This window comes from Heterocephalus glaber, unplaced genomic scaffold, assembly GCF_053883595.1.
Source record: "Heterocephalus glaber isolate CG9 unplaced genomic scaffold, H.glaber_assembly_v1.0 deba00001479, whole genome shotgun sequence".
In the NCBI taxonomy this organism is placed as follows: Eukaryota; Metazoa; Chordata; class Mammalia; order Rodentia; family Bathyergidae; genus Heterocephalus; species Heterocephalus glaber.
This window is the reverse complement of record NW_028258316.1, coordinates 12,833,556-12,847,337: the sequence shown is the minus strand read 5'-3', so window position 1 is coordinate 12,847,337 and position 13,782 is coordinate 12,833,556. Positions and strand designations below refer to the sequence as shown.

Here is a 13,782-nt window from a genome sequence, read left to right as displayed (position 1 = left end):
GGCCTCGAGGTGTCCGGAGGCTCGCGCGTGGTTCGTGTGCAAGAGACTCATTCAAAGACCTCTAGGGGGTCCTCAGGGACCGGACTCCTTCTACTGACTCAGAGTCCGGCCTGACCTTAAGGCTGGGGGCGGGGCTTGTGGCCTTGTGGCATCTCACGGGGTGGGAGCGGAGCCCGTCTTACTAGCTAGGAATTTAGGGAATGCCAAGGGACTTTGTAAATAGTAGCTGATGTGTAGTAACACACCATCTGCCAGGAACGTTTCATTTTCAGAGCGATCCTGAGAGAGTAGGTATTATTTCCCATAATGAAGAAACGGAAGCTCGGAAATAGTTTTACCAAGGTCACGCGGCCATTAAATAAGTGATGGAGTTTAAATTCAAAACCTAGGTCTGACTCTAAAGCCTAAACTTTTAACCACTGTTCAGTGTTGTCCAGTTGGAGAACAGTTGCCATTTCACTAACCTTTCACCATTTACAAGACCCGGCAAATTTTGCAGGTGAGATTGAGGTCTAAAGAGTTTGACTAGTCTAAGGAAGTGCTGGAAACAGGACTCTTCTCTAGGGTTAGTGCTCTTTTACCACACTCTATTGCATTTTCCAGAATCTTGGAGAGCTTTATAGTCTGACCCCTTTATAGTTGAGAAAACAAAACCTAGACAGAAGAAATGATTTGGTGCATGCTATAAGCCAGGGGCAAGTCATCAGTAGAGTTGCCACAGATGCTTTTTGAATATGGGTGGTAATGAATCCAAAGGAAGTGGATGGCCGATTGGGATGAGGTGGAATATTAGAATCAAAATCTAGCTTTAGGCAAAGTGCTCTCTCTCCACTTGTTAACATTTTTCATCCATTCCTTGGCTGTGCCAAAGATACAATGATTCATTGTAGACTCAAATATTATGGATATCTTTCTTTACATGGGACTGAAGAACATGCAGCAATCTGGCACAAGGGGTAAGGGAGGCAGTGTTGAGAAGTAGAGCCTAGGAGCTATCATCAGAGGTGTAGATTTCAACATTGGTGCCACCATTTTGACCCTGGCCAAGGACTTGATTCCTCTGGACTGTTCATTAGTGTATTCATTGCATTTATCCAGTGTCTCCTGTGTTCAGGCACTGTGCCAAGTAGACATGCATGATTACAACAGTGAGGACTACTATAAATTAGTCCTTGTAGTACTTTTAGTCTTAAGCAGGATTTAGATAAATAATTACACATATATTACTTGTACTGTTAAAAATTAAGTGCTATGATGAAGTCCACAGTGTTAAACTGGGCTGCAGGACACATGACTGCATTGGGTTGGAGGAGGTGGACAGGAAGGCATGCTCTGAAGAAATGGTAGTTAGACTTGAATCTCAAAAACTGGGAGGTAAAGAGTCGAGAAGATCATTCCAAGAAGATTCAGTGGCATGTTTGAAGACCTTGGAGCAGGAGGAGCTCTTGAAGAAATGAAGGATCAATTTGTTTTGTAAAATATGAATGGTAATCAAATACAGTAACATGTGAAAGTATTTTATTTCCAAGGTCCTATGTGTATATATACTCATTTATGAAAATGTGCATATTGTGAGTTATATTGGATTGAAAGGGGTTGCTGGGCAGTGGATGAAGCCAGGATGTAGGTTCATCATCTAGTTCTTTCTAAAGTTAAAATGCACCTTCTGTGAAGAGCAGGAAAGTTCAAGTTTTGAGACCTCAACTTTGATAAAAGAATGTGTGTTTCAGATAGTTTAAAAATATTTATTTTTTTGGTACTGGGGATTGAACTTGGGTCCTTGTGCTTGCGAGGCAGGCAGCAGAACCACTGAGCTAAATCCCCGGCCCAGTTTAAAAATATTTTAACAGTTGGGATAATAAACATTTACTATTGTGCATCTATTGCATGTAAGACATTGTACTGTTTTATGTACCTAGAATATAGTATAGTGGTTAATTAATAGCACAGATTCAAGCTATATTGCCTGAGTTGAAGTCTTGAGCAATATTTGCGCTTTTGTTTTCTGATCTGTAAAACGGGGATAATCGGTATTTATAGGGTTTGTGAGACTCAAATGTAAAGCACTTAGAATAGTTGTGTCACATTGGTATCACTGTTATCAGTGTAAGCTATTGTCAGTGTTACAATCATTTTTTTTTTCTGGTACCAGGGATTGAACTCAGGACCTTGTGCGTTTGAGGCAGGCATGGCGCCGTTGAGCTAAATCCCTGGCTAAATCATTTTTTTAAAAGCTCATTAATATCACCATCGTAATGAAGTGGTGGAAAGTGTACCTCAGACAGGCTAAATGATGTAATCAAAGTCACATACCTAGTAAGTAGGGGAACTGAGCTTCCAGTTTTAGACTATGTCCAACACTCCTGTACTTTTGCCACATTGTTTCGGGGTATGGGTTACTTTTGTTGGATGATACCTGAGCTCTCATAGCAAGTTTCTTTTCTCAGTTTTAATTCTTTATCTGTGCTGAGCTGAATGTTAATGTGTAAGTCCTTAAAGTAAAAGATCCAAAGGACTGACTGCCTTTACTGAACTTCCACTTTAAAATTTCCTGACTTCTGTGCAATTAAAATCTATCCCTTAAGCATTTCAGCAATGCGGTTTATTTATAGAATTGTCTTCCGGTTCATGTGTACTGGGTCTGCTTTAGGGTGCTGCATTTTCTGCCAGAGGTTGTTTATTTCTAACCCATTTGGATTTCCTGTTGCTTTGTGGATTGGTATTATGACCTGCAACAGGAACGCCAGTAAACCTGTCATAAATGGAGCAGCCAGATTGAGACAGTATAGATTAAAAAATTTTTTTAAACCATGCATTATTATGCGACCATATTTGGATATAAGTATGATTTAGACATTGGCTATATTAGGCAAAAACCTAAATACAGAAACCTCACTCTGAGCCAAGCTTTTGCTTAAGTAGGGTTGGACCATTAGCTCCAAATTCTTGGACAGTGATAATCTCTCTGAGCCTTCGTTTCAGCGTCTGTAAAATGGCGATTATCATATTTTCTTTATGGCATTATTGATAGAATTATATGAAATAATATGAGTTAAGCAAGTAGCCCAGGCCTGACCTCCGTGAATAGTAGTTACTGATAATAAAGAGGAGGAAAAGTAGTCCTTCAGTTTTCATCCAAATCTATTTGTACAGACTTCATAAATTGCTATGACTAGCATCACTTGCTATTAGAAATTCTGTGAGGAGAGATTATTTGCCTTTAGTTCTTAGTTGCTTTTCTTTCAAAAAATGATAATAAAGACAATCATATTAATTAAGCAGTTACTGTATTCCAGGCACTAGGCTAGGTGCTTTTATATGGATTCAATATTTCATTTTAAGATCAGCGTTATTTCTCATTGATCTGGAAAGTGATTCCCAGAAAGGAAGAATAAGTTACTCAAAGTGGAGATTTGCTTTTAAGCCTAACTGACTCTAGGCCACCTTACACATCAGTAATGACATGCACACAATTTCTTTATTGTGTCTGACCCTGGCATGAATGTGTTTGAAAAGAAAGATAATAGCTATCAGTAGATTTTAGCCTCCTCCTGTCTATAGGCACTGTGTCAAGTGTTACCTGCCTAATGACATTTTCCCCAACTCTAAGAAATAAATATAATTATCCTCATTTTACAGTAGAGAATGTCAAGGTACAGAGATACTCAAGAGCATTTAGTCAGTGGTAGAGTTGGGATTGGATTCTGGGTCTCCCTGGCTGCAGAGTCTATGGTTTTATTTACTCCATCATACTGCATCAAAATTTTAGGGATTTTTTTTTAAATGATGTGTGGGACTGATTTTTGAAGATAGCAGCTTCCAGGTATTTGAAGATAATTGTTCTTAATTTTCAGTGGAATGATAGCCAGATTCCTGTCAGAAGCTATTAGTGTTACATTTGTCAGCTAGGACTGTGTTCTATCTGAGGTAGTTGTAGGCTATAGCATCTTTCCATTGTCAAAAGACCTCAGAAGTATGCCATGTAACTTGTATTAATCCAGTGGAAGGTGGCATTTTCCAGAGCTTTAGCTCTATACCATGGAAGACCTCAAACCTCAATCATGCTTCAGACTTACATTAAAGTGCATTCTAATTGGTAATCAGTGCATAAGGAACCAAAGAAAATTTTAATTAAATGCTGTCGTGTATATTTTCCAGTCATTTTCTGCCTGTTGAAATAGTTTTTTTGTTTAAATCCTCTTGTAGTGCTCTGCTCTCCTTTTTAAACCTTTATCAAGATATTGTACTTTTCCTTAGGTGGGGGTTTAATTAGCATCATTAAAGATTTAGTTGATGTACATTTGATTAACAGGCATTTTGGTGTAGTGGAAAGAACTTGGGGCTCAGAGTCATACAGACTGTATGTGAGCCTCAGTTTCTTAATCCTGTAAAATAAGGCTAATATTTCCTTTTATGACTGTTGGAAGGAGAATTAGAGGTAATGTGTTTAAATTGCCTAGTACTTAGCTCTGTTCATAGGAATTGCTTGATAACTGATACAGATATTTTCTGAAGTTGCAGTGGTATCTCTTTCACTTAGATCTCCTTTTTGTCTTATTCTTTTCAGAGGATATTCACAAGGATTGTGTTCAGTCATGGCCTTGGGATTAAAATGCTTCCGCTTGATCCAACCCGCCTCTTGCAGTTACCTTGGAGTCTTGATCAGACCTGTTTCAGAAGTTGCACTGAAGACAGTGAGTGGAAGACTGCCTGACTGTACCCAACACATGGTCTATCAGGCTGTGCCAGTTTGCCATTTTGCATCCAAGAAAGCCAAAGGTAGAAACTTAATGACCTCCTTTCCTTCTTCACCCCTTATATTTGGCCCTTGATTTATCACAATTGTTATTGATCTCAGACATATATTGAATTTCTGCCAGGTGTGGTGGTGCATGCCTGTAATCCCAGCACTTGGGAAATTGAAGCAGGAGGATCACAGTGAGTTTGAGGCCTTGTCTCAAAAAACCAAAAAGAGAGAGAGAGAGAGAGAGAGAGAGAGAGAGAGAGAGAGAGAGAGAGAGAGGTACTGAATTTCTCCCTTGTCAACATGACAAAATGATGCCTGTCTCAGTTGAATTGATTAGCTTTTAAAAGGTCACAGTGACAGACTACATTAGAACCCAAGGCCTATTTTCTTATAACTCATTTTCTTGGTGGCTTAGAAAATGGCTAGTTTATTTCTTTTAGATTTAGAATTATAAGTACCAAGCAAACCAGAACTCTTGTGGCAGGGATCAACATATTCTCTCCTTATAGGAAGATCCCTATTGAATGTATAATTAAAACCAGAAGGTTTTTGGGTAAAGAGGGTATTAGAGCCATGGATTTAGATGGATGATCTTAATGGCTTGTGTCATCCAAGAATGAGATTTTGATGTACTGCAGGTCTCAGTTTAAATGCCACTTCCTCAGGGAAGCCTTCCCTGACCTCTTAAACTAGGTCAGGTCCCCTGTTACATGCACTCATACACACTGTTGTTTTACCTTTGATGTACTTAGAACAGCAGTAATTAATTAATCAATTGTAAGATTAATTATTATTTGTTACCTGCCTTCCACATTGGACCCAGTGAAGAGAGCATCTGTTTCTTTGTTATTTTACACCTAACAGGGCCTGACACATAGTATGCATTTAACAGTTTTGTTGAATGAGTAAATGAGTGACAAAAATTATCAAGCACCCCAGTTATTTCCAGGTAATCCATTCTCAAGGATAGTGCTAGAATTATGCTGCTGAACATTTTCCTACTGACTTTCCTTTTCTAGTTCCATGCTCCTTTTTGTTATTAGGAAAATTTACAAGTTGCTGAAAGAGCATTAATGCTTAGAAGACTTATATTCTGTTAAGAGTGATAATAATAATATTTTAATATGTATATGGTATTACATTTTTTAAAGTTCCCAACATTTACTAATTTGATTTATATTTTTATCTGTTGAAGAAATTATAATTTCCAGTGAAGAAAAATCTTTGTAATTATCTAGTGAATCCAGATTTTGCATTTTACACATGAGGAAACTTAGGTACATTTGTAAAAAAAATTTGCACATAGTTGTGTTTAGTTAGTGGAAGAACAAGAAACCTGGACATGTTGGCATCACATAGCATTGCAGTCTTCTGGACACTAGACACTAGCCTGTAAGCAACATTTTTTCGTATTCTATGGGCTGCGCAGTATTGTCATCTTTTGATTGCCTCCTTAAAAAGTTGGTTCTTTAACTTTTGTTGTTGTTTTGTTTTTTTGAAACAGCGTCTTGCTATGTGGTCTAAGCTGACCTTGAACTTACTATGTGTTCCAGGCTTGCCTTGAACACGTAGCAATCTTCCTGCCTCAGCCTTCTATGTTGTTTGACTTTTGAAAAGATTTATTGGAGTCTTTATATTAGGGATACTCATCCTTTATTAATTATGTTACATGTATCTTGTTTGCTTTTTACTTTGCTATGGTGTTTATGTTAAAAATAAGGGTTTTTTTTTTGGTACCGGGGATCGAACTTGGGACCTTGCGCTTTCGAGGCAGGCGCTGGAACCACTGAGCTAAATCCCCGGCCAAAAATAAGTTTTAATGTAATCATTCTTTTCCTTTATCATTTGTGCTTTTTGTCTTCTGCAAGAAATTCTTCTTGTCCCTCGTGTGGTTCCATTCTGCGCACCTGTTTTCTGGGGCATTAGCTGTTCAATTCCATCTGCATTCTCTGCCACATGAGTGCATGCCACCATTCCACGGAAGAGTCAGTAGATATGGACATGAGGCCCCTGAGGCCCCAGAACTATCTTTTCAGTTGTGAAATAAAGGCAGACAAAGATTATACTTTAAGGTGGATAATAATGAACACGAGCACCAGTTATCATTTAGAATGGTCCATTTAGGGGCTGGTGCAAAGGATGAATTGCACATTGTCTTAGCTGAGGCAATGAATTACAAAGGCAGTCCAATTAAAGTGACACTGGCAACTTTGAAAATGTCTGTACAGCCAACAGTTTCCCCTGGGGGCTTTGAAATTACACCACCTGTTGTCTTAAGGTTGAAGTGTGGTTCAGGGCCTGTGCATATTGGTGGACAGCGCTTAGTAGCTGTAGAGGAAGATGCAGAGTCAGATGAGGAGGAGGAAGAAGATGTAAAACTCTTAAGTATATCTGGAAAGCAATCTGCCCCTAGAAGTGGTAGGAAGGTGCCACAGAAAAAAGTGAAACTAGCTGCTGATGAAGATGATGATGGCGCCGATGATGACAGTGAAGGTGATGATGACAGTGCTTTTGATAATGAGGAAACTGAAGAGAAAACTCTAGTGAAAAAATCGATACGAGATACTCCAGCCAAAAATGCATAGAAATCAAACCAGAGTGGAAAAGACTCAAATCCATCAACACTAAGATCAAAAGGCCAAGAATCCTTCAAAAAACAAGAAAAGACTCCTCAAACACCCAGAGGACCTACTTCTGTAGAAGACATTAAAGCAAAAATGCAAGCAAGTGTAGAAAAACGTGATTCTTTTCCCAAAGTGGAAACCAGGTTCATCAATTATGTGAAGAATTGCTTCCGGATGACTGACCAGGAGGCTCTTCAAGATCTCTGGCAGTGGAAGAAGCCTCTTTAAGAAAACAATTTAAAACAGCTTGTTAAAATTTTCCGTCCTATTTCATTTCTGTAAGAGTTGATATCTGGCTATCCTTTTTAAAATGCAAAGTGAGAACTTTCCCTACCGTGTTTGATAAGTGTTGTCCAAAATTCCTGTTTAGTTTTTAAAGATGGAACTCCACCTTTTGCTTGGTTTTAAGTATGTATGGAATGTTATCTTAGGACATAGTAGTATTGGTGGTCAGACATGGAGATGGTGAGGAGACAAAAATATACTTGTGAAATAAACTCAGTATTTTAGTACAGTAAAAAAAAAAATTCTTCTTGTCTCAAGCCAGGCGTGGTTGTGCACACCAGTAATCCTGGCACTCGAGGCTGAGACAGGAGGATCCCACAAGTTGAAGACCAACCGGGGCTACATAGTTCAAGGTCACCCTGACCTGCATAGTGTCTCAAAAACAAACAAACAGGGCTGGGGATTTAGCTCAGTGGTTCCACGGCCTGCCTCGAAAGCAGAAGGTCCTGAGTTTGATCCCTGGTACCAAAAACAACAATAACAACAAAAAACAAACCAAAAAAACCCCCAAACAAACAAACAAAAAGAAATCCTTTTTGTCCCAAGAGCATTTATTTCTGAATATGGTGTGAATTAAGAAATCTAATTCTAGGGTTTTTTTCCCATAGAGTTCATAAGTTATGTCACCATCATTTGTTGTCCAGGTGCATTGAACCTGTGGCCCAAACCTGCTTATCCCCGGCCCCATGTGGCTCATTCTTTATGCCAACTTTGTAATGACCTTTCTGCTGTATGTCAGGTTCTTTCTGTGTTTTGTTTCTGAGCTCTTGTTTTCATCTAACTACTCATCTCTCCTTGCACTGAATTCCTTGCTGCCTGAATCATTGTCACAAAGTCTTCAATCAACTGGCACAACCCGCTCTCCCCAATCACACATAGAGTTTTTCTTCTTGGATTTTTGCTCTTCTATGTGAAATTTATTCTCATATTGTCAGGTTTTCTCCAGAAAGATTTGCAGTTCTTCAATCAGGTTTATTTCTAGGGTATCATTTTTGTTACTGTTACATGTAATACACTAAAATTTTTTGAGTTATAGGTACAGACAAGTACATACCTAAATTGTAAGTGTATGACTGAATTTTCATTAAGTGAGTACAACCATGTAACCATCATGCAGATCAAGAAATAGAATGTCACTTGTTCTCTGGAAACTTGCCTCATGCTCCTTACACTGCCACCCTCCAAAAGATAATCCACTATATTGACTTTAACACCATAGATTAGATTTGTCTTTTAAAATTTATTTTTGTTTTATTTTTTTATTTTTGGTATGGGTTATTGAACTCGGGACCTTGTGCTTGTGAGGCAGATGGTAGAACCACTGAGCTAAATCCCCAGCCCTAGTTTTGTCTTTTTTGAACTCTATGGATTCTTTTCTGTCTGCCTTCTTTCAGTAACTGTTTGTGAGACTTGTCCATTTTGTGCATGTAACAATTGTTTGTGGGTTTTTATGCTTTATAGTAGTCTACTGAATGCATGTATGGCAGTATATTTTATTCATTTTACAGTTAATGGACATTGAGCTTGCTTCCAATTTTGAGGTAAAACAAATAACTGCTGTTACAAGCATTCTTGTACATGTGTTTTGGTGCATGTATATGCCCATATGTTCCCTTTTTTACCTTTTCATCCTCTTCCCTCCAATGTTGCCTAGGAACTCTAGTATAATTTGAAAAAAATAGGATTGGTGATAATGGGAATCCTTGTTTTATTTCTGATTTTATAGGGAACAGTTCTTACATGTTGACATCTTGAATTATGTTTGCTTTGTGTTTTTGGTAGTTTTTTTTTAAGCAAGTATTTTCTGTCCCTCTTTTGCAAAAAGTTTTGTTTTAGATGATGTGTTTTTAACATATTTATTGAGGTAATTATTGATAGGATCCACCACCCTCCTTATTTGTATTTGGGATTTAACCCAGAGAGTGCTGAGCTGCATCTCCTGTCCTTTTTATTGTTTTCTTATTTTGAGACAGGGTCTTATTATATTGCCCATGCTAGGCTTAAACTTGTGATCCTACTTCCTCAGCCTCTGAAGTAGCTGGGATATAGGCAGGTGCCACCACACTCATGTTTGTGTGTGTGTGTGTGTGTGTATGTGTGTGCATGTGTGTGTATTGCTGACGATCAAACTCAGGGCCTTACCCATGCTAGGCAAGCACTTTACTACTGAGCTATATCCCTAGCCCTTCCTCTCTTTTAATATATTAATGTGGCAACTGAGCATCAATAGCTTTTCTGATATTAAACTGCTTTTGTATTCTTTCTATGAACCCTACTTGTTTTTGATATATAATTTGTATATACATTAATTGATACATAATCTATATATCTGATTTATTGAACCTATATGAGTAAAGATTTTTGAGTCTATATTTGTCAGATTAATCTTAATGTAATGTTCTAATATTGATAAGCATTACTTTCTGTGATCCTTGCTGGTTTTGATATCAAGACTTTATTAGCTTTGTTACAGCTTGTATCTTGATGTTCCCCCAAAGCCTCATGCAGTCATAGGTGGGGCTTTTTGGAAGTGGCTGGATCTAGGGTTTGATGCTGGGATTAAGGCTGCCCCAACCTGGGTGTGAGTGCTACCTTCCCTGAGGGTGGGTAGCCTGTGTGGAATATAAGGGACAGAAAGAGTGCTGCTGCTTGCTGCTTACTGTCTGCCCTGCTTTGCCGTAAAGTGTTTCTCCTCTATGATGCCTCTGCCACACTACCCTGTTTTGGAGCCAGCCAACTATGAACTGAATGAAACCTCTACAAACTGTGAGCTACAATAAACCTTTCCTCCTTTAACTTTGGCTGTCACATATTTTGTCTTAGCAACAAGAAAAGTAACTAAGACAAGTTTCATGATGTGAATTGTCGTGCATCTCTTTTTCATAATGGAATGGTCTGTATAAAGTCAGGATCATTATTAGTTCCTTACCTCTTTAACAGAACTTACCTGTAAAATCATCTGGATCTGAAATTTGTATGTGCATATGTGTATGTAATATGTATAGATTCATAGATTCAATTTCTTTAATTATTGTGATTAGTGATGCTTAGATTTTCTCTTCTTGACTTAGTTTAAGTAACTTGTATGTTTTCAGGAAATTTATTTTTTCTGTGTTTTCTGTGTTGTTGCTTTGAAGTTATTCATAATAGTCTCAAGATTAGTAAGACCAGAGTGTGGTGGCAGATGCTTATGATCGCAGCACTCTGAAGGCTGAGGCAGGAGAATTAGAGTTTGAGGCCAGCCTGGGCTATGTAGCAAAATCCTATTAAAAAACAAAAGAAAACAGGCATGGTGATGTGTGCCTGTAATCCCAGTATTCAGGAGGCTGAGGCAGGAGCAACACCATGAGTTCGAGGCCAGCCTGGACTGCATAGCAAGATCAAGACTAGCCTGAACTGGTTTTTGAGACTGTCTCAAAAAAATCCCCCCCAAAACAAAACAAAAAACCCATTTACTTAATAGTCAAGCAAATTAACGTATCCATCATTTCACATACTCTTTATTATTTTTTGTGGCAAGAATGCCCAAACTCTGTTTTACCAAAAATCTCCAATAACAATATAATATTACTAACTATGGCCTTTATGTTATACATTAGATGTTGAAACTTGCTCATCTTGTATATCTGATGTATATCTATATACAATCTTTGTATTCTTTGATCTCTGTCACTCCTTTTTCTTCTCCCCCACCTTTTTTATTCTCTATTTCTGTGTATTGCACTTTTTTTTTTTTTTTAAAGAGTCTACATATAAGTAAGGTCATGTAGCATTTTCCCGTGTCTGGCTTATCCATGTTGGGTCAAATGGTAGAATCTCTTTTTATCCAGGCTGAGTAATACTAAAAGAAAAAAATGCAAATATATATATACATATGTAGAGCAAGAGAGAGAGAGAGAGATTCTTTATGCATTTTCCTTTGACAGACACTTCAGTTGTTTTCCATATCTTAGTTATGAGTAAATGCTTTGTTCTTTTCTTTCAAGTACTTAAGACTATATAAATTTCTATTTAAGTCCGGGAACCTAGTTGACAATAAATATAGGCTCTTTTTTTAGGTCAGAGATAATGTTGTATAGCTGTCCAGCCCTTGACATTTTGCCTTGCACACAGTAGGCACTTCACCAGTTGCTTACTGTCTGTGTGTATGCTGCTGTTCTTCTATTCACCGAATGTTTACTTTCTAGCCAAAGGGAAAGGACAGTCCCAAACCAGAGTGAATATTAACACAGCTTTGGTTGAAGATATAATCAGCTTGGAAGAGGTGGATGAAGAAATGAAGTCCGTGATAGAAGCACTCAAGGATAATTTCAATAAGACTCTCAATATAAGGACCTCACCAGGTTAGTTACCAGTGTTTTGGGAAGGGTCTGGTAGAAAGAGCGTGGCTTTGACAGAGCTGAGTTTTAGTCCTCACTTTGGCACTGACTCGACTGGTGACCATGGGCAGTTATTTTGGGTCCTCAGTTTCCTTGTTTCATTGCTACCTTGTACCTTTAGGGTGGGTTTTTAAATAAATAAGGTGACATGTATAATGATTCTAGTGCAGTGCCTGACATGTAGTTAACACTACCATTTATTTATCCAATCAGCATATATTTGTCTACTGGTGCCCAGTAGTGAACAAAAATAGTTGCCATTGCTCTTATGAAATTGTACTCTCAAAAAATAGTTTTATTATGACTATACTATAAACATATCTAGGTATTTAGCCTCACCGTTCTGACATCTTTGGTCTGATATTTCCAGTGTGTCCTATTTGGCAGTTCTTATCCCTTACCGGGAACCAAATAGCTCCAAACCTGCCCACCTGAGGCCTTCCTATACTCCTGAGCTTGACCAGGACGATTCAGCTTGGGTTAATAGCTTCCTGAAAGTGGCTTTTCTAAGTGGGAAATGTCAGAACTGTCTAGGAGAACTGTTTGCAGATGTGATGGAGAAGTGAGTTGTCAGCTAATGGTGCAAGCAGGCAGGAAAAATCCAATTGCTGTTAAATTGGCCTTTTGCAAATTGTCATCATCCTATGGTTCAGCCAGGGACCCCCTCTGAAGTATCTGTGGGAGTTGAGGCTGCTCCCACTCACATCTTGATTGGGAAAATTCTTAAGGAAACTAGAAAATATTTCATGTACTAGTTTTTAAGAAAGCCAATGAAAGATTCATAACTCCATTTATAAACACTATCAGAAACATACTGAGTTCAGAGATGAGATCCAGTGTGAAACTAGAAGACCATTCTCATCGTTTGTTAACCTCTGGGCTGGGGCACTTCTGCCTTTGCTGACAGTAGAGCGTGCCATTCAATCTCTCCCAACTGTTTATTTTAAACTTGCTTATTATTTTAGGTATGAAACTGATAAAGTGTTCTCTCTCCCCTGTGCTTTCTGGCCTGTTAACATTCTGCAGTCGAAACGAGAGAGCAGTTTGAGAGGAGCTCCGGGAGAAATGTGATACTTAAAATTAGCCAGCAAGCTCCACTCTTGTTGAACTTAAAAAGATGATGGGCCTGGAAAGAGGTTGGGAGTGTAATTTGTTAAATGTTAACCTCTGAGAAAATGAGGGGCAAGAACAAGGCTGAGGGAGATTCTCGCTAGGGACAGATTGAGGGAAAAGGATTTGATGCATTATGTCAGTACAGATTTAGGGAATGGGAACCACCACAATTGCATACCTAAATGCCCATATTGGGACTTCTGTGGCAAAGGATCTTACGGCAAATCAGGAAGACTAAATTAAGATCCATTTTCAAAAGGCCTCCCATTGGTATTTCCTCTTTGCTTTTTCTGTAGGGTTATGTTTGTGTAACGGTCTGTGTAGAATTTGGAGCTCTGAAAGGACTGGGTGAAATAGGCAAAACATATCAAGTCCTTTTTTGCCAGATTCTTCCATATCTTCTTTCGTTATTATCTGAACCAGCAGGCACTTTTCCTCTTAAACTTCTCCCTGTCTTCATCTCCTCCATCTTGCCACCATGTACTGTGGATTAAACCCAGGCCTCACACATGCTAGGCAAGTGCTTTATCACTGAGCTCCATCCCCAGCCCTAGTTGATACCTTTTAATAGCTAAGATACAGGTTTATATTGTGTGTTCATTCTTGTCTTCTTTCCATCTGTCCATCCATCCCT

General features: G+C 38.5%; 1 protein-coding gene and 1 pseudogene across 5 annotated transcripts in view; both read left to right on the top strand.

Moving 5' to 3' along the window:
• Positions 1 to 13,782, top strand: part of Mrrf (mitochondrial ribosome recycling factor) — a 59,260-nt gene that overhangs the window by 146 nt on the left and 45,332 nt on the right. For 2 of the 5 annotated variants that reach the window (XM_004849428.4, XM_021262123.1), the window contains exons 2-4: positions 428 to 499; positions 4,568 to 4,779; positions 11,844 to 11,999. In XM_004849428.4, coding sequence (XP_004849485.4) covers positions 4,596 to 4,779; positions 11,844 to 11,999 — 340 coding nt within the window. In that variant the 5' untranslated portion in view covers positions 428 to 499; positions 4,568 to 4,595. Of the gene's footprint in view, positions 1 to 188; positions 1,488 to 2,151; positions 2,317 to 4,567; positions 4,780 to 11,843; positions 12,000 to 13,782 lie in introns of those variants that run through there. The other 3 variants (XM_021262122.2, XM_087183227.1, XM_004849430.4) reach the window with 3 other exon arrangements.
• On the top strand, positions 6,704 to 7,774 carry LOC147826100 (nucleophosmin pseudogene; annotated as a pseudogene).